The sequence below is a fragment of the Acomys minous genome (assembly GCF_964271855.1).
Source record: "Acomys minous genome assembly, chromosome: 12".
Classification (NCBI taxonomy): Eukaryota; Metazoa; Chordata; class Mammalia; order Rodentia; family Muridae; genus Acomys; species Acomys minous.
Window position 1 is genome coordinate 36,836,858 of NC_140493.1, and position 24,211 is coordinate 36,861,068.

The 24,211-nt window shown below is 40.7% G+C and overlaps 1 protein-coding gene across 3 annotated transcripts in view; it reads left to right on the forward strand.

Annotated features, from left to right (window-relative positions):
* Positions 1-24,211, forward strand: part of COL14A1 (collagen type XIV alpha 1 chain) — a 197,165-nt gene that overhangs the window by 26,057 nt on the left and 146,897 nt on the right. For all 3 annotated transcript variants that reach the window (XM_084747900.1, XM_084747901.1, XM_084747902.1), the window contains exons 2-5: positions 538-662; positions 6,952-7,068; positions 9,760-9,903; positions 13,044-13,133. In XM_084747900.1, the coding sequence (XP_084604026.1) occupies positions 575-662; positions 6,952-7,068; positions 9,760-9,903; positions 13,044-13,133 (439 nt within the window). In that variant the 5' untranslated portion in view covers positions 538-574. The remainder of the gene's footprint in view (positions 1-537; positions 663-6,951; positions 7,069-9,759; positions 9,904-13,043; positions 13,134-24,211) is intronic.

A 24,211-nucleotide genomic window follows, 5' to 3' on the forward strand; every position in this document is an offset into this window, starting at 1 on the left:
GCGGGTTTCAATTACAGATAGCTTCTTGGTAACGGGTTCCTGTGTCCACTGACCCCTTCAGCACTGGGACTTCAACTGGCTTGAGCCTGTGTAGGTGTTGTGCATGTTGCCATCTTCTCCGTCAGTATGTTCTTTCTGGATGACACGACCTGCTTGTATGCATCACCTCTGCTGGTTACAGTCTTAACGTCTCCTCGTTCACTTGAGACAGGGTCTCACTCTGTAGTCCTCTCTGGTTTGGAACTCACTGTGTAGACCAGGCTGTTCTCAAACCTATAGAGATCTGCCTGCCTTTGCCTCCTGCGTCCTGGAATTAAAAGTATGTGTGACCATACCCAGCTCTCTCAAATATTTCAAATACTTATCTACAATATAGAATTTTCGAAAGGGAAAGAGCTTTTCCCATCAGTTTGTATTTGGTGATGAGAAAGCCATTTGGAGATGTAATTGCTTCCTGACAACTCTAAGCCACAACAACCCTCATGCGTCTCCTGGATGACAACATTTGCTTATTTTCCACCCTCTCTCTGTTTCCAGGCAGCTGTTGCACCTCATGTAAAAGGCAGAAAACAAAATGAAGATCTTTCAGTGCAAGATGCGGTACTGGCTGATTCTGGCTTTTTTGGCGGTTGCTTATTTCTGCACCGTTGTCCGGGGGCAAGGTAATTGAAAAAAAAACCCACCAAACAATCTGGGATTTCTGGCCTTTGGGTCTTCATCCTCATAATCTTTTGTTGGGACAACTGTGGGTCCAAGCAGGAAATCCATTAGCTTTTATTCATTTTATCAACTGTTTCCAATGAAGCAATGGAGCACACCCCTCACAGGGTTACCATGTCACCAGAAACTGGTCATAGCCATTTAGGAGTTGAGTAAAGAGAGTCTGTTGAAAAGGCTATCAGAGTTTAATCTGTGAGATTCAGATCTGTATGTTGCCAGATCAGCTAATAAACAGCAATGGTGCGCGCATGCGCTTGTGTGTCCAACTCCTGTCTTATTTCCCATGGAATCTATAATACTTTTTCTTTTCTTTGAGCCCTAGTCTCCCTGTGTAGGCCTGGCTGGCCTGGAATGCTCTGTGTAAACCTTCCTGGCCCAGAATTTACAGAGTTCTGCCTTCTCTGTCTCCTGAGTGCTGGAATTAAAGTTGTATGCTGCCATATCTAGGATATATAATATATTTCTTTAAACTTGGTTCTTAATTATGGTCTTTTTTTTTTTAAACTGAGCACAGTTTAAGATTGTTAAGGATCTAATAGAAGTTGTCACCATAAGTGACTTTATTCTGGCCTTTTGGAATAAAGGAGTTTGTGAGATTTGCTTTTTGTGTTAGCAAGATCTACACTGTTTAAAACACTTTCTTATAAACCCGTAGTTGACAAACTACCATCCGTGGGCCCAGTCTGGCCCCTTATCTGGGTAAACTTTTATTACATGCACATTTGTTTACGTATTGTGTGTGGCTGCTTTTATGCTACAGTGGCAAAGGATAGTAGTTGTGAGAGAGACTAGGGCTCTTCAAAGCCAAACATATCTACTGTCTGGCCTTCTACACCCACAAAGGACCCAGGCTTCAGCTGCGGCTGCCACATAGGGGTTTTTATACAAGAAAAATAAAGTGAATTTACTCTGTAAAAAATATTTATTTTATTGTTGTGTTCATCATCTTTATAACAGATCGTGGGATTATAACATAGTATATTAAACATAAACATAGTATGTTCCACAATTAAATGACCCACAAAATATAGTTCCCCCTATACATAAAACAATAGCAATGGGCAATTCATTTAACTGAAAACAGTACATGACATTAAAAAAAAGCCTAAAGTTTTTTTCATCTACTTTAGAAAAACAGTGAAAATATTTCTCTAATCTTTTAAGTTTTTTTGAAAGGAATAAGAATCCTAAGTTATCTCGTCACTTTAGCATCATAAACTATGCTTTTGAGGCAGGTTCTTGATATGTGGCCCAGACTGGCCTAGAACCCAGAATTCTCCAACTTAGCTTCCCAAGAGCTGAGAATGCCACCATGTGCCACCATGCCTGCCTCTAAACTGTGACTTAAAGGGAAAACTACTCATTATGACCTCAGCAGCAGCATCTCTACCAGAAGAGATTTTTTTTTTCTTGACAGGGTTTCTCTGTGTAGCCTTGGCTGTCCTAAGTGTGTCACTGTGCCTGGCCAGAAGAGATATTTGAGTGCAAAAAAAATATTGTTTTTCCTTGGCCAATTTAAAGTGTATTTGCTAGTAGATAACATAGTAGCTCATTTAATCAAGACAGAAGTTATACTCTCGAGCTTGGAAAAGACAGAACTGCTGAAGTCGAGGGATGCCTCACGTAGGCCCATCGCTGAGATGAAAACACTACTGTCCTTCCTTGGATTACTGGACTCATTTGGATTCCTTGGGGGCCTTGGGGTGGGATCGGGTGGGAAACCTGCTTCAGACACCCTTGCACTTCTTAGCCAGGGGAGTGTGGCTGATTGATAGTTTAATCTCTCTTCAGCGGGAGTTCCATAGGTAAGGAACGGGGATGGGATGGCAGGGGCGGGCGGGGGGGTGGGCATGGTCCTGGGCATTGACATGTACAAGATGTCTCTGACTGCGTCACTGTATTAAAAACAGTGTTAGAAGTAATTAGTGAAACTATCTCACTAGACATAAATCTTTATCGAAAATTGTCACTTGTCAAAACAGCAATATTGCAAGTGAGTTGAGAAAGGGGAGAGTAAAAGAGAGAGAAGGCAAGAGAGGTGTGTGTAAAGGGAGAGGAGAGAACAAGAGGGAAGGAGGGAGGGATGGAGGGGAGAGAGAGAGAGAGAGAGAGAGAGAGAGAGAGAGAGAGAGAGAGGGAGGGAGGGAGAGAGAAGTTATGCGAAATAAAAAACTATTCATCAAATGAGAAGATAGATTATGGTGTAACATAAAGAAGTGCCTTTCTTTGGGCACAGGGGTCCCGCTCAAACTAAGGCACCAGCCAAGGACAATACAGGCCGTAAACTTCAAACCCCTACCCAGATCTAGACAATGGTCAGAACATTCTCCACAGTTGAGTGGAGAGTGGAGTATGACTTTCACACGTACTCTGGTGCCTCATATTTGACCATGTCCCCTGGAGGGGGAGACCTGGTGGCACTCAGAGGAAGGACAGCAGGTTACCAAGAAGAGACTTGATATCCTTTGAGAATATACAGGGGGGAGGTAATCCCCCTCAGGAACAGTAACAGGGGAAGGGAGTAAGGGGAAAATGGGAGGGAAGGAAGAATGGGAGGATACAAGGGATGGGATAACCATTGAGATGTAACAAGAATAAATTAATAAAAATTTTTTAAAAAGTGCCTTTCCTCCCATAGATTCCTATGTGAGGATTGCCAAATTGTCCCTTCAAACAAAACACAGCACAACACAGTGAGACAAAAGCTCCTTGTGCTTTTAGTAACAAGCCACAGTAAAGAGAAGATGGACGTTCATGGTCTTCCTCATTTCCCTTTGGGGTGAAGTTCATGTACACACAAGGATTTTCTGTTAAGCCTAATCTCATGGTACTACCCAAAGGAAGAGTCTATGGGCTTCATTGGGGGCTCCCCGTGTGCACCCCAAACAAAACTTTACACTTGATTTTGTCTTTTTGAGAAGATTTGTATTTGAGCTGACAGAGATTAAATTTTTAATCAAGTTCACTCAAGCATTTACTGGAATTTAAGGACAGGCTATATGAAATACAAAGCATGTCCTTTGTGCTTCCAAAGAGAAAAAAAAACCCACATGGATTCTTGTTCTGTGAGATAAGAGCAATTATTTACAATATTTTTGTCAATTTTGCTTGCCTTGGCTTTGGCTCAAGTCCCAGTGCCTTCCAAAGGCAGGGTGGGGGCAGCAGTGAGAGGGCACTAACTTTGAAATCTAGAACTTTTTTTAAAATTAGCATTTATTCTTTGCAATGTATTTCCCCCAAAGGCAAAAATTTGTGCTTCATGTCTATCCAAAGATTTTTTGCTTTAGCACTTGTCAGAATATTTATACTTCTGTTGGCAGTTGATGTGATCTGGCTTTTCAATGTTGCAATGGGATAACAGTCATATGAGCTATTTGTAAATTAAATTATAAAGCTGACCTTTGCTGGATTCTGTTGTGTCACTTGCTCCATACTTTGTTCCCTAAGGAGGTCAATGGAAGACATTTCCCTTTGGGTTCTAGATGACCGTGTGCCTTTCATAAAGAGCACTATCCATGTTGTTCTCATTGTTTTCTGCTGCTTAGAAAATTAGCTGTTGACTAAAGAGATGCCAAGAACCATAAACCCACACAGCATTCAAAGAATAATGGCACACACAGGCAATCTACAGATGTCTACTGTCTAGCCTAGCTGTACTAAATGCTCTCCTTGTGGTGTCGTCCCACCTGGCATGCTAACAGAGTCCACTGAACCTCGTCAAATCGGTTTAGATGAAAGCCCCATCTGCTTGCAGTCCTTTTCTACTTCATGGGTCCTAAGAAGGCCTGGTTTTTTTCACCAGTGCATTCATGCAAAAGCTTGCCAGTGATAAATGCAAACCCACTAATTTGATTGAGTTCAGAAATGTTACTTCAAAATTTCAATTCCCATAAAATTCCAAATTTTAATTCTTATTTCAAAAGAATAAAAAATGCAGTTACAAATAGATTTTCCTCCTGCACTGAGGACTGTGCAAAGTAATTCCTATGTTTATTAAAATGCTAGGTGCTAAAAGAGTTGTTCTTTTGATAAATTTGTATCTTCTCATTAGCCAGAAAAATGTAAATTTTCTTCCATTTATATCAAGTTGAAACTATAAAGCCAGTGGGGTTTTTGTGTGTGTGTGTGTGTGTGTGTGTGTGTGTGTGTGTGTGTTGTAAATAGCACACTCTCTCTACTTATACATGATTAGAGAAGTCTAAAGAGATATTTTTCTTGAGACACGTCCTTCTGTACTCAATGATTCCAAAGGCCTGGATAGTTTTAGGAAAATGTCTAGGTTTCTATTGATATGATAAACACCATAGCCAAAAGCAACGTTTGGATCAAAGGGTTCATTTTATCCTTGAACTCTCAGGTCATCCTCCATCACTGAAGGATGTCCCAGTAGGAACCCAAGGCAGGAACTGAAGCAGAAGCCATGGTGGAATAATGATTACTGGGTGGCTCCCCATGGCTTGCTCAGCCTGCTTCTTATAGCAGAACTCAGGATCACCAGCCCAGGGGTGGTGGGTGACTTGGGCCCTCCCCATCAATCATTGACTGAGAAGATACTCAACAGACTTTGTTAGAGGCCGGTCTTAAGAAGGGGTTTTCTCAATTGAGAGTTCCCCTTTCAAAAGGAGTCTAGCTTGTGTCAAGTTGAGAAAAAACTAGCCAGGACAAGTAGTACATTCTTCGTTTATCTGGCTCAGCACAGGGTGATTCCTCAATACTGATGTTTTGTTTTTGTTTTTGTTTTTGTTTTTTTTTTTAACAAAGAAGCAGTGCATGGGTTTTTCTTGGCTCAGAGACCATCCTTGCCTAGTATGGAAACTTGAACGTGGTTGTCAGCAGCTGTTCCTTGGTTCCTTTCTCCTAGAGTCAGGCTAGTAATGGATTTTTGTGAGGATTCAAGTGAGATTTCACATTCTGTCATTAGCTAAAGGGAGAGGAAGGGGAAGAAATGTTTATCGGCCACTGATTGTATTGTATCAATTAGTCTTTGTAGGAAGCGTCAGTTTTTCTAAAGGTAAGGAAACTAGCTTTGGAAGCCGTGGTCACATGATTCAGGCTCTTCAGCTGATCAGTGAAAAGACTGGGAATCAAACTACTGTCCAAGCTTGTATTATGCCTCATGCCCTTTCAGAATGTTTTCCCCAACACTGGGTCCCAAACTAAGAAAAGAAGGCTGGGCACAAAGTGGGTAATGGGTGCTGACATTCCTGTTAATGAATAACTTTATTTATATATTACATAGTAAAAATGTTCACACTGAAAGACTTCTTTTAAAACCTGGGGGCATTTAAGAGGCTTCTGAGATGTGTTCTGAAGTTTTATGATTTAAATGAAAGTTAAAAGGTCTAAACATTTTTGTGAAATTTCAGAAGCGCTAATGTTATGCCCTCAATTATGATCACGTGCTACATACCTGACGTGTGAAAATCAGCTTCTCTAGAAGAGTTGATGAGTTTAAAAACCACAATCGTCTTCCAGTTGAACCTGAATTTCTTTATGACCACTAACTCCAATGTTTCATTTATTTATTTATTACTTTAAAATTGTGTGTGATCGTGTGTGTGTGTGTGTGTGTGTGTGTGTGTGTGTGTGTGTGTGCGTGCGCACGCACGTATATGAATGCCAGTGCCATGTCAAGGTCAAAAGATGCCATCAGGTCCCCCGAGCTGGAATTACAGGTGGTTGTAAGTTGCCTGACACAGATTCTGGGAACTGAACTTGGGTCATCTGTGAAACATTTTGTACCCTTAACCATTGAGCTATGTCTCCAGGCCTGCTCAAATATTTTAGGATGAATATTTTATTACCATAATATGCCTGAAATAGTTTCCTCAAATATTCTATCAACAAACCATTTGATTGCCGCAGTGGAAAATTTAAAGTCATATATGCAATGGTCTCAGCAGAGAAGCTTCCATGTTCCAAGTAGGAAAATGCATTCTGCAAGATGAAATCGTTTTGTAAGACAGACTGACCACAGTTTCTAAAGGAGGTGTAGCTATTCAGTTCTAAGGTGGGTGCTGTTTGACAAATGGATATCCCTTGGGAGAAAAGCACATGCTTTCACATCTGTCTTATTTTGCACACTGATTGATTGATTATCAGGGTTGCAGAAAAAAAAAAAAAACCTTTCCAGACTGATGAGGTCTTGTGTATTTTGGTGATGCTGCTATGACTTTGCAATTTAAACGTAAGTGTTTTTATGTTTAAGCCATTTTTGTTTTTCCTTTTCAGTGGCCCCACCCACAAGGTTAAGATATAACGTAATATCCCATGACAGCATACAGATTTCATGGAAAGCGCCAAGAGGGAAATTTGGTGGCTACAAACTGCTCGTGGCTCCAGCTTCAGGTAAAGACAATCCACCATGTTTTCTGGAGCCTTAGGACCTTTTTATACATGGATGGTTAACAATAGATGGAGTGCTAAGTGCTGCTTTAGCATTGTGTGAAAGACTTGGTTTAGTTTAATTTTTGAATTTGACAAATTCTCTTCTCATCAAGGAAATAATGTTCCTCAAAGTGTGAGGTCTGGCTCTTGGGCTCAGCTATGATTCATTTTCCTTACATTAAAATTTCAATATATAATAAATAAGTACTTTTTAATCTATGGATGCTGTAAAGATATAATACAACTTAGTGTGCAATAATTGTGCTTGTTTCAGTAAGTTATAATTAGTGAACCTTATATAATGATACCTAGAAATTAAACATCAAAATTATAAAGGTCAACTAGATATTGTGAAAAGAAACTGCAACAGGAAAACCATAAATTGAATAGATTACGAATAGATCATTACAGAGAGGTATGATATAAAATTGTGATTAAAAATAAAAGCATAAAATTGTGGTTAAATTGTGGGTAAACTGTCAATTTTATTCAATTGTTAAGCAGCCCAAACACATGTTACTGAGGAATCACAGGTCTTAGAACTGACTCAAGTGCTTTGGGAAACAAACCTCAACATTATCTTCCAATTTCGTCCGAGACAGTGCACTCAAAAACTAGAAGTCTGTCTCTTGCTTAAACACCTACAGTGACAAAGATTGTGAGTTAAATTATTTCTTAATAGATATTGTGTTTACTTTATTCCCTGTTCTTATTACAGTGGCCAAGGTCAATCAGTCCCATTTAAGCACACTAGAATCTACTTGATTAAATACAACAAATAAAAAAGAGTAATAAATATATTTAACTACAAGAAGTTCACTGACATTTTAGCACCATGAGTCACAGTCCTAGTCTTTTTTATATCAGTCTTTCTCAAAGAATGTTCCATGATGTTCTGTAAGGTGCTAACACAGCAGTTACACAACAAAATGAGTTAACAGTCAAATAAAGTTGGTAAATGCTGGTTTATACAGAGTTTAAAGCACTCATTTTATGATAGGAGTCTTAAAATATTAAATAAAATAATACATCTGCCTTCTGAAGAAAAACTTTAACATATAGGGTTTTTGAAAAGCCTTTTTAGCAAAGCATAGATCACCTAATATTTATCTGTGTGCTTTATAACTGATGATGGTTTCTGAGACTTAGCTTTACTTTTTAAATGTATGTAGTTTTGCCTGAATGGATGCATGTACATCACATGCATATAGTACCCATGTATTCCAGAAGAAAACACTGGATTCCTCCAGACTGATCACTGCCAGGTGTGAGCCATTGTATGGGTGCTGGGAATCATACTCTGGTTCTCTGGAGAAGTAGCCAGTGCTTTCAACCACTGAGCCATTCCACCAGCCCCAAAGGATGAGTTTTTTTGTTTTGTTTTTATTTTTAAGATTTACTTATTTATTATATATATAGTGCTTGCCTGCATATACGCCTGCAGGCCAGAAGAGGACATTGGATCGCATTATAGATGGTTGTGAGCCAGGTTGCTAGGAATTGAACTCAGGACCTCTGGAAGAGCAGTCAGTGGTCTTAACCTCTGAGTCATCTCTCCAGCCCCTAGATGGGTTTTGAACAATAGGAGTTTATGAAACAAAATTTAGCATCTTGAAAACTTAAGGAAGTTGGCTTTGGTAAGAAAAACCTTCATTTTTTTCCTTTAGTAACAGGCAGCATGAATAATAGCAAGAAAAATTTCAGATCTAGATATTAATTTTACTGAGATATAATTAAAATTGGCTATAATATACACATTTGGCTAATTTATACCTCTCTGAAGGTTGTTATGGGGACAGAAGTTTTGAATTAATTTCTCTCTTTTTTTCAGATTGTGAATCGCTGCCATAAATTATAGGAAAAGGGTGCTTTTGGAATTTTGCATAGATATTCAGTTTTTTTTTTTTTGAGACAGAGTTTCTCTGTCCTGGAACTCACTTTGTACACCAGGATGGCCTTGAACTCAGAGAGATCCGCCTGTGCCTCTACCTCCTGAGTACTGGGATTAAAGGAGTGCACCAGCACACCTGGCAAACAAAAGCATTTTCAAGAAAGCTGTAGATACCACTCTAATTTGATGGTGATTTCACAATTTTTTTTTTGTTGAATCAAACTGACTTTTAAGTAGCTAGGCAACGAGTGCTTCCTTCAGCACCATAAAGTGGCTGTTGATGGTTCAAGGATGCTTCGGTTTGCAGTAGGGAACAGAGGAAAGCTATGCCGGTGTGGCTAATACCGTTCAGCCAGCTTGTGTCCCCCTGCACTTTTAAAAGGCACTCTTTTCTTTGAAGACAGTATTTGATGTTGAGAATCTGCTTTCTAATCTTGTCCTATGGTTTTCCTTAGATAATAAATGTGATAGAGTGACAAAAGTCTTTGGTGACTAACATGGGTCAGCCATTTGTTACCTAAAGTAGAAAGAATATGCTGAGCCTGACATTGAAAGTGTCATTACAGTTAGGATCTGTGCACACATGCATTGTGTATGTATATTTCAAGTGTTGTTACCATCTGATATATCCAAGTGTGTTGTGCATAAATGTGTACAACCAAAATTTAAAAGAAATTTTTTTTTTGCCTTTTAACAGTCTTGATTCACTGCATGCAGCTACTTCCAGCTTAGGATGGACTTATCTTTCTGTTTTATTACAGGGGGGAAAACCAACCAGCTAAATCTCCAGCACACTGCAACAAAAGCAATTATCCAAGGCCTTCTGCCAGAGCAGAATTACACAGTTCAACTAATTGCCTACAATAAAGACAAAGAAAGCAAGCCTGCTCAAGGCCAGTTCAGAAGTATGTATTGACAGTTTTTTAAGTACCAGTTGGGGGCTATGGGTTTAAAATACTAGCTATACGAGGGAGGCTTTTTAGATCAAGTATTTTCTTCTTGATTTCCGAACAAAGACATTGGGCGAGTCTGCCTGTCCTCAGGTACAGGTGACATGTTTGAGATCCCCCATTGTCCAGAATCCATTAAGAGGTTTTTACGTTTTAGTATAAATCAGTCCAGCTGTGTTGGCCCACTAGTCTTCCGCCTCCTAATTTGCTTCGGATGTACCGGAAATGACGTCTCTTAACACCTCTGAGAAACAGGAAGTGAGAGGAGGAGCATCAGTCTATTTCACTTGTTCAAGGCTTTGTGATTGATAATTTCAAGAATTGCTCCAAGTGGGCAGCAGAGGAAACCCCAGGACCCTGGAAAGCTTTCCCAGCGGCTGCTTACTCAAAGCATATGAAAGAAAGGCGCTTGTGGTGGGTTGTAGGGTTGTACTGTTCAGGTAGAAATAAATTTCTTTGCAGGGCCCCCTTTTTTTTTTCCTTTTTGTATTTCTCTGATATTCTTGCTCCCTATAGGATGGAGCTAAAGTTAGCCTGGTCTCCCTGCCTTGAAAACTTCCATGGTTACATGCTGGGAAATGTCGATCACGACAAAAGGCTTGTGAGAATTGAATTCTTCTTGAACACAATTTTCTGATACATAAGCCATTTTTTTTAATTTTAAGAGCAGAGAGAAGCCTTTATGGTGGTGAATTTATTACTATGATACCACTTTGTTGTGGTATATTTGTGTCTTTGTCGTCACTTCCCTTTTCCCCTTCCCATCGCTCCTTCCCTTGCCTCCATTTCCCTCCTCTTACCTCCCCTCATTTGTTCTTCTTTTGAGACAGGGTCTTGCTTTGTAGTTCAGGCTAGCCTGGATCCCATTATGTAGCCTAGGCTGTCCTGGAACGTGTGCGTCTCCTGCTCTTTTGTCCCCAGTCCTGGGATTACACCTGTGTGCCACCACAGCTGGCACGACAGTTTGTTTGTAAATGGTTTTGTTCCTACACGAGGAAGATGAAGTTGCAGCATCTATTGGACTTTCTGTGTGAACTTGTGAGCCAACTTCCAAAGGTGCTTGTTTTTCAAAATTCAAGTGTAAACTGGTCCTGTGGTCTGTTTTGGAACACTTCCAAGCCATCAACTCTTCTCTTTGCAGGTGTGTTCCCTCGGCCTCTGCTTGAATCGCCCTGCCTACCTTAACTGTGACACATAAGTGTTTCCCTTCCAGGAACAGATCTGCAGATCCCCACGTCTGAAACTATTCTCATTATTTCCCAGATTTCTTTATACCCCTAGCATTTCTTAACACAATTTTTCCTCATATTAAACTGACAGATGCATTTTATTTTAGAAAATGTATGTGACCGGGGTCACAGCCCAAGTATGGGTGGGGTGAAAGATGTAGGCTTGGAAATAATCCACAAAAGATGAGATTTTAAATTGTTGGACGATAAGATTATAGGCAGAGTATTTAGGGATGCAAGGCAGTTTTAGTATAAGGTCATGTTTAAGGAATGGAAGGAGGAAAAGAATCCAAAGGAGAGAACATAAAAAGATAGAGTAGTGGAACAGGAAAAAAATACGATCATATCTTTGCAAAAACTGAGAACAAAGATTTTTAAAGAGACAGAATGCTGAATAAGAAATCAAAGAAAGGGTTCTAAAAATAGATATAAACATTAGATTATTGAATCTAGTAAGGTTAAAATATTTTATGATTTTAATCACTATTTCTAGCCCAGAATTAAATCTCTTGGAATCAGAAAGATAAGGAGGGTTTTTAAGATAGGATTACTGCAATTGAGGTGATAAACTTCGAGCAGATGACAAGTCTTGGGCCCTTTCAGCAAAGGCATAAAAGCCAGGGGGAAGGAAGAGGCGGGGGAGTGCTACCTAGACAGGATTGATAGGCCCATCTCCCTGAAAAGATGGCAAGGATGGTTGGAGAGATCATAACCTTCCTAATGCAGTTGACATAACCGATACATTTGCTCACTTCTTTCAAGTACATGACATAATTAAATGACACATCTTCCCACTGGCTTTTTTCATTTTTCATTTTCACAGCACATTTTATATTTACAGACATATAAAATGGCAGTTGGTGAAGGTCTTGAAGAGTTTGGAAGACGTTAGAAGGCAAGCAATGGCAGGTAGACTGCCGTGGAATGTCAAGCACAGAGTACAGGAGAGTATTAAGCCAAAGATTCAAGTGGCCATGAAAGTAACAAAGGAGTAAGAGTAACTGTTAGGCTCTGAATATTGCCTTATAAAAGAATCAGACAGTCCAATCTAAGTATCAAAACCACTTTTGTCATTTTTATTAGTTAAGATGTATTATACATAATGGGTTTCATTATAACGTTTTCTTATATGTACATAGTATTGATCATATCCACCCTCTGTTACCTTTGAATGTTCTACCTCACTCCCACTGATTCCCTTCCTCATCCTTACTAGATGCCTACCACTTTGATGTCTTCTTTTACTTTTCTTCTTTATTTAATAACCCAGTGGGTTTCATTAGGGTTGTCTACAAGAGCTCGGGTGAGAGGTTCTTTATGGGAGAATGGACACCTTACCGGTGGGTTATACCTATGAAGAAAATGTTAGAGAAGCTTGCTTTCTTTTTAAGTTTGGGAAGAAAGATTATGGGGTTCTCTACCTTCTATTGAAGACATAGCAATTACAAATAACATGTACCATTACTGTCATTCTAGAATGGGCTCCAAATTCATACACTCAGTCCAGAGACATGAAGCTAAGGCTGACATTTTCTAGTTTTAAGCTATGTTTTAGCACCTTGGTTTTTCATTCTTTTGTATACAAGGATGGGATAACCATGCCAGTTTTACAGCTGTTTTGAAGTATTAAATTGATTTGATACATTTTCCACAGTGCACACTTGACCTAAGACATAAGTACTTATCATACCTTATGATAAGCTTGAAGAAAATATCAGATCTAATATTTGGAGAGGCGTTTGTACCATGGTACTAATGTCTATCTGTAGTTTTTGTGTTTGCAGGGATTTTAGTTAATCATGTTTAGTTAAATATATATATTTAAAACATTAATACCACATGTTCCTGTCTGTCTTTTTCTTCTAGTTAAAGATTTAGAGAAAAGAAAGGATCCATCAAAGCCCAGAGTCAAGGTTGTGGACAAAGGAAATGGAAGTAAGCCAACTGCACCAGAAGGTCAGATATTTATGTGTTTGACTCCGCTTGGATGTGGCTGGCTTAATTGTGCAGGCATAGTTGTTTGGTCCATCTGGGGAGACATACAATCTGTTATGAAAATCGCCATTGGCTCTATTCTCCCCACCTTCCCAATGGCTGTCAGCATTTGGGTGTGGGATCCCCCATCCACTTTTCTCCAATTAAACAAGCATACACACAAAACCAATCCTGTCATATTCCTTGTTGCATATGTCACTTCTTCACTTTAGGACCTCCCCTTGTGTATACCTACAGCAGGCCAGAGTCCGTGGTCAACTGTCCCACTTTGTTCACATTTGTGCCCTGTCCTCCACTGTGGTGTGTATTTTATAAAGCTATCTGAGTATTGCCCATGCTCTAACCCATATTTTGATGTATATCACTAATATTTTATAATTTCTACTAGGTTGTCCTCATTAACCCATGACTTACTTAAGATAAGTCATTAATTTTAAATGTGCAATGATCTTAAACATATTCATTTGTTAATTAGTGTCTGTCTTTACTGCACTGTGTTCAGAGAATGTGGTATGCAGGGGTATTTTAGAAAAAAAAATGTTGAGATATTTTATTGCTTAAATATGGCCAGTGGTTAGATTCATTCCACATGTCCTTGAGAAAAGAAATGTGTTTTAATTTCCCTTACTAATGTTTGTCTACTTCTATTTGAAACTGGCGATTTCAGATACTTGTGATGCTGGTGACATATTTAATGAGTTATACTTTCTAGAGAAGTTTTACTTTTCTTATTTATAATGATCCCTTTTATTGTTAGTTATTCAATATTTGTCTCAAAGCCTAAGTGTCTAAGATAAATGCAATTACTCTCTTTACTGGGGGTAGTTTTCACAAAATAAACCATTCTTACTTATTACACTGCCACTGTGTTTTGTGTCCCCAGGTTCCCAGTGACTAATCTTATGAAGAAGGTTGGGTGCCATTTAACTATTCTATCTTACCATTGCTACACTTACTTATAACTGTGTTCACTTAGGTTCAATGAAATTGCTGGACTTTTGGACTTATTGATCATTTCTTTGCTTTGTATGCTTCACATTTTTCATATCCTTCTTCCTGTATTTGTGGTTTCTGTTCTCCTGATATCTACTTTACCCTTCTGCTGACCTGGAAGGTGTCCATTCTTTTGTATTTCTTTGATATAACTGTATTGAGATTTAACCTGCACACGAATCTTAACAAAATCTACAGGTAATTGATAGCTTTAGCATATGTCAACAACCCTTATAATGCTTTCAGGGTATCACACTGAGAACTAGTCTGGATTTCACAGGTTGGTAATTCCAGATACTTTGGAAGCTGAGGCAGGAAGACTGCAAGCTCGAGACTTGTTTGGGATGGAGCATGAGTAGAAGGCAAGCCTGGGTGACTTAGTGAGACAGTGTCTCACTGTAGAGAGAAACAACACAAAAGAGAGGGGGGGGGGTCAGGATGTAGCTCAGTGGCAGAGTGCCTGCCTAGGATTCGGCAAGGCTTGGATTAGTTCTTTTCTTCACTGTTCACTGTGTTTTGTCAGTCATTTTTAATATAGTCAGGATAACTTGAGTCTGCAGAATAATGATGTTGCCCGTAAAAGTAAAAAATCAAATAAAGGACAATAAAAAAATTATCCTTCCTTCCAGCTTTATTCATCCTAAGAACCAAATTCTTTCTTTTATCTTTGTTGGGGGTGGGGGTGAGGGTGAGGGTGGAGCAGTTCTGGGACTTGAGCCCACCCAGGACCTTAAGCATGCCTGTCATATGTCCCACTACTAAGTGACACTCTCAACGCCCAGTCCACCAGTTGCTGACTTATATGTTTCTGCTTACTTTTGTAAAAGTATGTTTCTTTGCATTTTAATGTATCTTTAAAGTTCTCAGTTAATATTTGGACTAGCATTCTTGGCCTGTGAATGCTCAAATAGAGAATATTTGAGATTAAAAACCTGTGGATTCCTGTGGCTTCAGAATTTATGGTTGCTAGCTTTATTCTACTAAATAGTCCTACCTTCTCTATTCTTTGCCTTAAGACACATTCCGAGTGACATGAGTGAAAAACAAAGGAGACGACAGAAGAAAATTGAGGGTGATACCGGCTTATGTTCTAAGAAACTTTAAAAGCATTTGAGGACTGGACAGTCCCTAGTGCACGCGCTTCCTTGGAGATGTATTCCTGAGGGACTTGCCTGCATCCACCATCAGATAGGCTGACTGAAGTGGCCAGGGCCTATGTGGGGGCTAAGACTCATAGGAGACTTGAAGGGGGAAATGATGAGATTATTTTTAAGTGAGGTGAGTGCAGGGCCTATGAGGAAGTTATGAAGACACAGACTATGTGAGAAATTGAATTCTCTTAAGAATTTCGGCTGTGTGTAGAGTAAATGCCAAAGACTCTAGAGTTCTCAGTGCTCCAGGGAGGTGGAGGCAGAGGCAGAAGGAGCTGAAAGTCTGAGTCCCCTTAGGTTACATAGTGAGTCCCAGGCCAATGTGAGCCATGCGGTGAGAAAAACAAAAGTGGGGCTTAGCAAGAAGAAACAGAAAGTAGATTATAACAGTTTTGTACAAGCTTTAGGGCTCCCAGGAGGAGAAACGTGAGAGGAGACCACTGACCTCTCAAAGTCCCTCTCTAGACTTAGCATAAGCCCCTCCAGGATGGCATAGTCCAATGATGCACATCGAACCATGTTGTTCTTTGTTTTCCCCTACAATCTATAGTCTCCTGAGAGCAGCTTAGATACAATCAGCAATGTTTCACATATTTCCCAATTTTAGCTGAGGTGCAAGGAGCTAGGATGTTAGCTGAAATTTCTGTGCTATAAAACAGTTATTTTTAAAAAATGTACTCTACATGTTTCTTCAATACTCAAAAACCAGTTTGCAAACAAAAGTGGTGTTTGCCTCAGAGCACAACGCTGGCACACTGACACGAACGGATATTTCCCCGTGGCTGTCCAAACATCTTTCTCTAGTTATTTTTGGCATTTCACATAGGAACGCAGAACCAGATTGGAAAAGATTATGGGCTTGATAGGAAAAGAGGCATAGGTTTTTTTCTTTTCTACTAGTGTTTTTTTTCCCCCTAATTAAGGCCACCAAGCCTCTCTTTTCTTACCTATGTACTAATGGGTGTGGCCATGCTTAGCTTCTGATACCAGGTGAGATACCAGGCACTGTCACATGGCATCATCTTGGACAAGCCCGCTTTTCCTTCTTTTCATGTTCTCTGCACTAAGGAGAGAAGGGATGAAACTAGAACTCAAATTTTCTTTTCTTTTAACATTTTTTATTATTTTTTTCCTCAATACAATAAGTAAAGCTCTGATTTTCTTTTTTTTATTAATTTATTCAGATTACAACTCAATTGTTCTCCCATCACTAGTATCCTCCCATTCCTCCTTCCCTCCCACCCCCACCCTTTTACCCTCCCTTAGGTCCGTGCCTGAGGGGGATCTCCTCCCTCACTTTATGGTCACAGGATATCAAGTCTCATCTTGGTAGTCTGCCTATTCTTTCTTTGAGTGCCACCAGGGTTCCCAAAGCTCTGATTTTCTAAGGAAAAAAAAATCCCTAAAAGAGACGAGCCTGTTATTCTTTCCAAAATAACAATAGTCTATGGGCTAAGCCCAGTCCTCTGCTATTTTTCACATAATGTTTTATTGGGCCACAGCTTTGCTCACTCTTGACATATTGTCTACAGCGGCTCTCCCAGAGTATTGGAGTTGGAGCAGTTCGGAGGAGATCATATGGCCAGCAAAGACTCAAGTATTTCTTATTTTGACCACTTTAGAATACAATTGCTGATCCTTGCTATAGAGTGTTTAAAACTTTCAGCTGTTTTGGAACTAAATCCTTTGCTAAGTTGGTTCCTTTTTTGAGGACATTTGGTCTGTTCTGCTTTAGGATGTAATCCCAGTTGAGCATCTTCTGAAGATTCCTTTTCTTCCATGCCTACATTTGGCTTCGTTTTAAAACCAGAAACATGAGAACTCCTGAGTTCACTGTAATGACTGAATGAGTTACTGTACATTATGTACTTAGAACACAGTGAATACTGTTTAACCATTTATTATTAATATTAGAATGTTCCAGACTGAGCACAGTGGTGCAAACCAGCAATATCAGTACACAGCTGAGGGAGGAGGATGAATTTGAGGTCAGCCAGGGCTATAAAGTTAGTTCCAGGGCAACTGGGGCTACATCTTATTTAAAACAAAGAAACAAACACACACACAATAAGACCCTCCAAATACTAGGAAGTATACTTATAGGTCAATCTCTCTCTCTCTCTCTCTCTCTCTCTCTCTCTCTCTCTCTCTCTCCCTCCTTCCCTCCCTCTGTCTCTCTCTGTCTCTCTCTCCTCTCCTCTCTCCCCCTCCTCCCTTCCCTCTTTCCTCTCTTTACCTCTGACAAAGTCTCATACACTCCATGCTAATCTCAAACTTGCTATGTACCTGAGTCTGGCCTTGAATTCCTGACCTTGCCCCTAACTCTCCAGGGCTGGGACTATAAGTGTTTGTCACCACACTTGGCTAAAAGGCCTGCCTTTTATGTTTGACAGTTACTACCTAGATAAGAATTGATGTTTATCCCCCAGTACTGGGCAAACACTGAGTGATCTACTAGGGCTTAACTGATGTTTATGGCTGGCGGATGTCTAGCTTCATGGAGCTTGCACAGTCCAGTGGAGCTCATCATGTTTCCAAGGGCTTTTCTAGATGGGGAGTCAGCTCCGAATTATGCACGCTAATTATGTTTGGATGCAGCCAGGTCTTAAGATGGTTCTCAAGGCATATTTTCACATCTTAGCATCACTTTTGACACCGTTATGGCTCTTAACTCCTAACTGAGGGACTGATTTAAAAAATTATCACCCTTCCCACTAGTGCTCCAGGGCTTATGCACGCTGAACTCAAGAGTGTGGATTCATCGTGGAAAGCCTGGGACTATTTCGGGATTTAAACTTCATCTAGACAGAGGTTAAGTGATCAGTATAAAGACAGGGATATAGGTAGATTTTTTAGGCAAACACTGGCTAAATCCTTACTCAATTCCTCTAAGTGAGGGGAAGGTGGGGCATTGGGTTTTACATGCTGTCTTATGGTTTCTATTGCTGTAAAGAGGCACCGTGACCGCAGCGACTCTTATAGAGGAAAACACTTACGTGCGGCTGTCTTACAGTGCAGAGGTTTAGTCCATTATTATCACGGAGAGAAGCATGACAGCATGCTGGCAGACATGGTGCTAGAGAAGGAGCTAAGAGTTCCGCATCTTGATCTGCAGGCAGCAGAAGTGAACGTTACATTCTACATGGCTTGAGCATTTGAGACATCAAAGCCCACCCACTTGTGATCCAACAAGGCCACACCTACTCCAACAAGGCCACACCTCCTAATAGCTCCATCTCTGGGCCTACAGAAGCCATTTTTGTGCAAACTACCACAGATATGGACTAGACCATCACATACAGCAGCAGGAAACCTCTTGAAAAAAATGTCAGTGGGCAATTTCATTGTTTTTTTTTTTTTAACATCATAAAGTATACTTACATAGGTCTTAGGTGGCCAGTGAGCTTCTATGGCTTATTCTGTCTTTGTCTCTTATCTTGGTATAGGAGACCTGGGATAACAGGTGTTGGTTTATTCAGGTTTTAGATATTGAAACTTAGGTTTTTTTGCTCGTGTGGCAATGTTTTACCGTTATTTTCCTACTGCAACTTATACTAATTTTGGAGGCATAGGTCTATTGCTCACCTTGGTTCTTGATTAGCATGATACTACAAATGTTTAATAGTAAATTTATATGAATAAGAGGAATACACTGCCAGAAACTGATAGCGTTCATAGTGAACACCAACCACTAACACAGTCACTTCTCAGCATTTTCAAATACAATGTTCAGTACTTACTATATATACTGTATTTTGTAAGACTGGCCATGCAAGAGGTTTGCATCCACCAGCACTGCCACAAACAGATGATCAACGCATTGTACTCATATTCTGACTGCTGTGATCTCACTAGGTGACCGCGATGTTTCAGCACTGTTATAGAGTTTGGGACCATTGTTCCATATATAGTCAGTTATGGACTGAAGGGTCACTGTGCAATGCATGCTTGTGTTCAGTCATTGTTGCCTCTTGGGCTTCAGTCCAGGATTTGTTGCTCTTTCATGCTCCCCCGTCCCCTAACATGGCTTTCTTCTGGGATAGCTTTATTCATAGGCAAGTTTCTAAAGGGCCTTGGAGTTCTCTTCAAGAGAATTACATGGCAACAAGATAGTCCAGTCTCATATTGGGGAAGACCTGGATAATGCTTCATTCATTCATTCATTCATTCATTCTATTACCGGGGGTCAGACTCAGGGCACACTAGGCAAGCACTCTGCTATTGGACCCTAGTTATTTTAGAAGCCGTCTGAAGAAGAGTTGTAATGGTCTACTCCATTCAGATGTTCAATCCTGAATCAAGTGCTATGAACAAGGAGACACAAGAATCTGATTGGCCACGTCAGGATGTACAAAGATGGGCTTAAGATTAAATGAAAAGGAGATGCAGATGTAGCTCAGTGGGTAGAGTGCTTGCCCAGCATGCACAAAGCCTAGGGTTCAGTCCCTAGCATCTCATAAAATTGGTGTTAGGAATCGTCTGTAATCCCAGCATGTCAGAGACAGGATGATTAGAAGCTCCAGGCTACTTTTGTCTATATAAAGAGTTCAAGACCAGACTCTGATGCAGGAGACTGTATCTAAAAAAATAAATTAAATAAATAAAAACAATTAACTGAGCTGAGAGGTGGTGGATGACACCTGCAATCCTAGTACTCAGGAGGCAGAGGCAGGTGGATCTCTGTGAGCTCAAGGTCAGCCTGGTCTACAAATGAGAGTTCCAGGACTCTGTCTCAACAAAACGAAACAAAACAAAATAACCAACCAGACAAACAAACAAAAGCAAAAAATAACTAACTGAGATGGGCATAGTGGTGCACGCCTTTAATTTCAGCACTCAGGAGGCAGACACAGGCAATTGATGTGGATTGGAGGCCAGCCTGGTCTACAAAGTAAGTCCAGGACAGCCAAGGTTACACAAATAAACCCCTTCCCCCCAACCACTCCCCCACAAAACCAGACAACAAACAAACAAAGAAAACCAACTACAAACACACAACAAAACAAAACAAAGCAAAAGAAACAAAAACCAACTAACTGAAATAAATGGCCTCAGAATGGACTTGGAAAGTGTGCGTGCATGTGCACGCATGCACACACACACATACACACACACACACACACACATACATACACATAATACACACACACACACATGTGGGCTCTCTCTCTCTCTCTTTCTCTCTCTCTCTCTCTGTCTGTCTCTCTCTCTCTCTCACACACACAAGCTCACTGCAAGAAGTTGTATTTTGTGATTGTCTGGATTTTCTCATAAATGTGCCCTCTTAAAGTGAATCGCTTCTTTCACTGTATTGGTTACTTTTTCTTGCTGTGACTAAATACTTGACAAGAAGAAACTTCAGGAAGAAGGACTTTATTTGTCTCACAGTCTGCGGGGTTACAGTCCATCATGTGAGGATGACATGGTGGCGAATGGCTTTGTGGCAGTGGAAATATCCTGATTCCTCATACCGGACCTGGAAACAGACATCATAGGAAGCAATGCCAAGCTATAGTCCTCCAGACTCACTCCCAGTGACTCACTTCCTCCATTGCATCTCTGCCTCCTAAAGTTCCTGCAACTCACCACTGGCCATTGGGGGACATTTCACACGCAAACTGTTATAGTCACCTCATGGAAGAGTTGAAGGTTTACAAAAAATGTAAACTTGTACATGGTGTGAGTTGTCCATTTAGACCAGCAGTGCCTCAGATGCTCCTGCCTTTACGTGAGTGAGTACTCTCAGTGCCTTAGATGCTCCTGCCTTTACGTGAGTGAGTACTCTCAGTGCCTTAGATGCTCCTGCCTTTACGTGAGTGAGTACTCTCGGTGACTTTGGAGGAGCCCCTTTGCAGAATGGTGGAGCTCTTCTGATCAGTGCCTAAATTATTTTGTAAAATTTTAATTTGTTGTAATTTATTGAGATTCTTGTCAAAGAATATTCTAGTATGCCTTGTATATGTATGTATGCATGCATGTATGTATGAGTGCATGTATGTTTGATTAGAGAGCTGCATCCTTTAGGAAGAGCTGAAAACAAATGGCACTGTTACACACTGGCTCTAGTCGTGAGGGACTTGTATCTGAAAACAGAGCTCATGACACAAAGCTGGGAAATAACTAGGTAACTGTACAAACAATTTTTTAAAACTGACTTTATACAAAAGAAGTTAGGAAGTACCATGTTTTCTCAAAGGAATTTTAATCTACTTGAGATAACTGAATTATGATAATTTCAAATTTGAGAAGGTAGATAAGGTGTGTGTGTGTGTGTGTGTGTGTGTGTGTGTGTGTGTGTGTATGTAAAATGAGTAAAATGGGAGTTGTTAAGGAAAGAATAATAACTGTATTGGCAAAAAGTGAGGAATAAGTATAGACAAGTCAAGAGAAGTAGAGATCAATAAAGCTTTGAAAAGCACAATGACTGGTTTAGCTCAGGTTCGTGGTTTGGGAAGTGAGCAGTAATCTTAGAATTTACTTTTGAACGTTATTGGAGAGTCAGGTAGTTAGGCTATAGCGAAGGTGTTTGAGGCTCCTCAGTAGTTACATCTTTTCTTTCATCCATCTCATTCTTTGCCAAACCAACCAACCAACCAACAAACAAACAAAAAACCCAACACCAAAAAACCCATATTTTTTAAGATAGGCTTTTACTATGTAGCCCAGGCTGGCCTTCAACTGATGAGAATCCCCCTGTCTCACATTCTCAAGTCCTGGAGTTACAGCTCTGCATCTCAGTGCTTAGCTCATCTGCTTTGGTTAACAAAGATATCGCTGCTCCCCAAAGCAGACAACCTGTCCATAATTGAGTTGAAATCTGTCACTTATATCCCCCTGTGGGCATATAGAAACTCCAAATCCTGCATCTAAGGAGATAGCTCTTTAATATGGAAGCAGCTGTCTGCTCCCAGGCCCTTGGAGCAGAAGAGAAATGTGATGACTGGGATGTTTATAGGATTGTCAGTTATTGTTATGATTCAGAGCTCGGAGTGGCAGCTGAAATGTTCTCTTGGCTGGGCTGCAGTAACAAGGCTTCACATTCCTGCAAGCTGTTGTGGTGTTATGCACTGCAGGTCAATGGTGGGACAAGGGCCTATGGATTTGCTTTCATGCTGTGCATAACTCCAACTCCAAATACAGGAAAACTTGACAACTCTCTTTCTCTGTCTCTGTCTGTCTGTCTGTCCGTCCGTCTCTCTCTCTCTCTCTCTCTCTCTCTCTCTCTCTCTCTCTCTCTCTCTCTCTCTCTCTCCTTATTCTGATAGTAATTGAAGTGAATTTGGCCAAGCAATCCCAGGTTTTGCAGTCAGCCTTACCATTGAATTGAGTCTTTCCATTTTCTCAGCATGGGGGGGGGGGAGTGGGCAGTGTTCCTACCCTCTCTAGTTACTCCATCTCTTTTCTATGTATAGGATTGATATCGGTCTTTAATTACAAAGACACTTGTAAGAAAGGACATTCATAAGGAACAGGCTTACTAAATCATGGAGACAACCAGCAAGCTGAGGACTTAAGAGACAAGCTTTAGTTCAAATCTGAAGGCCAGAAGCAATGGTGTCAATTCTAGACCCAAAGCTAGCAAGCTCAAGGCAAGAAAAAAAATGCTGGCCTAGGCAGTTGGCAGGAGTTCCCTCCTAGTTTATCTTTGGCTCTATTCAGGTACTGATGTTGAGTTAATTAAGGGAGGCCTATATCTGGGAGACAGAGCCATCTGCGTTACTGTTTCACCAAGCAAAACTTCACAGACACATCTAGACTAATGTTTAGTCAAATGCATGGGCACTCATAGCTCAGTCATAATTAACGACATAGAATGTAATGGACATAAAGCGATTACTACTCACTTATGTACAGCGTTTTTCTAGACATCCCAGGAAGAAGTAAGCAGGTTAGAAGAGAACACTGGGAGTGCTGTTGGTCAATCATCCGCCAGGGATGCTGTGGTGGCTGACTTAATTACCTACCTGATTGGATTGAGATGCACCTAAGAGCTTATCATGCTACTGCCTCTGTCCATGGTGACAGGTTTTTTAAAAGAAGAACTTAGATAAGGAGAGGGCTCTGACATAACCAGTAGATCAGCTCTTTGATGGAGTCACAATATGACGGCATGGTTGGGGCCAAACGAAAGGTACAGGGTTTCCTTCAAGGCCGTAGGTCATTGGGGCAGCCTTTCTGGCTGACATCAAGCTCCTACTCTTTCCTGGCCTCTGTGATACGAATGCCCCGTACCCTGCCATGGGCCTCCCACACAGTCAGCTGAGACCTCTAAAACTGCCATTCCTTCTCAAAGTCATTTGTCCAAGGAGAAAATGTAGCTAATGCAGATGCCTTAAAAGGTACACCTCAACCAAGACTGGAAGGATGAGAACCGACTTCATTCTGGTTGAGAGGAACATCAGCTGGAGCTGAAACAGCTGTGCTCCATACCTACTAGAGGGAAGTTTCCAAAGGTGACTCACTTGCATGCATCTGATGCTCATGAGGACAGTGTCTATGGAAACCATAGCCTGCAGTATTGGACAGGGTGTGTTAGAAGTTCTGGAATCCCATCCTGCCTGACCATGACCATGGAGCCAGTCACTTGTCCTGTATGAACTTGGGTTTACTTTTCTGAAGAGTGACAATAATGTCTCCCCATGGGCATAATGTAAGAGTCAAAGTGGGCCAATGTATTAAAAAATATTTCTTGAGCTTTGGACAAATATAAAATGATTTTGATTCTTTATTGAAAAAACAGTCGGGTAGCCGTGCCGCACGCCTTTAATCCCAGCACTTGGTGGGGGGGTGGGGGGGGGAGAGGAGAGGCAGACGGGTCGCAGTGAGTTCAAGGCCAGCCTGGTCTACAAAGCGAGTCCAGGACAGCTAAGGCTACACAGAGAAACCCTGCCTCGA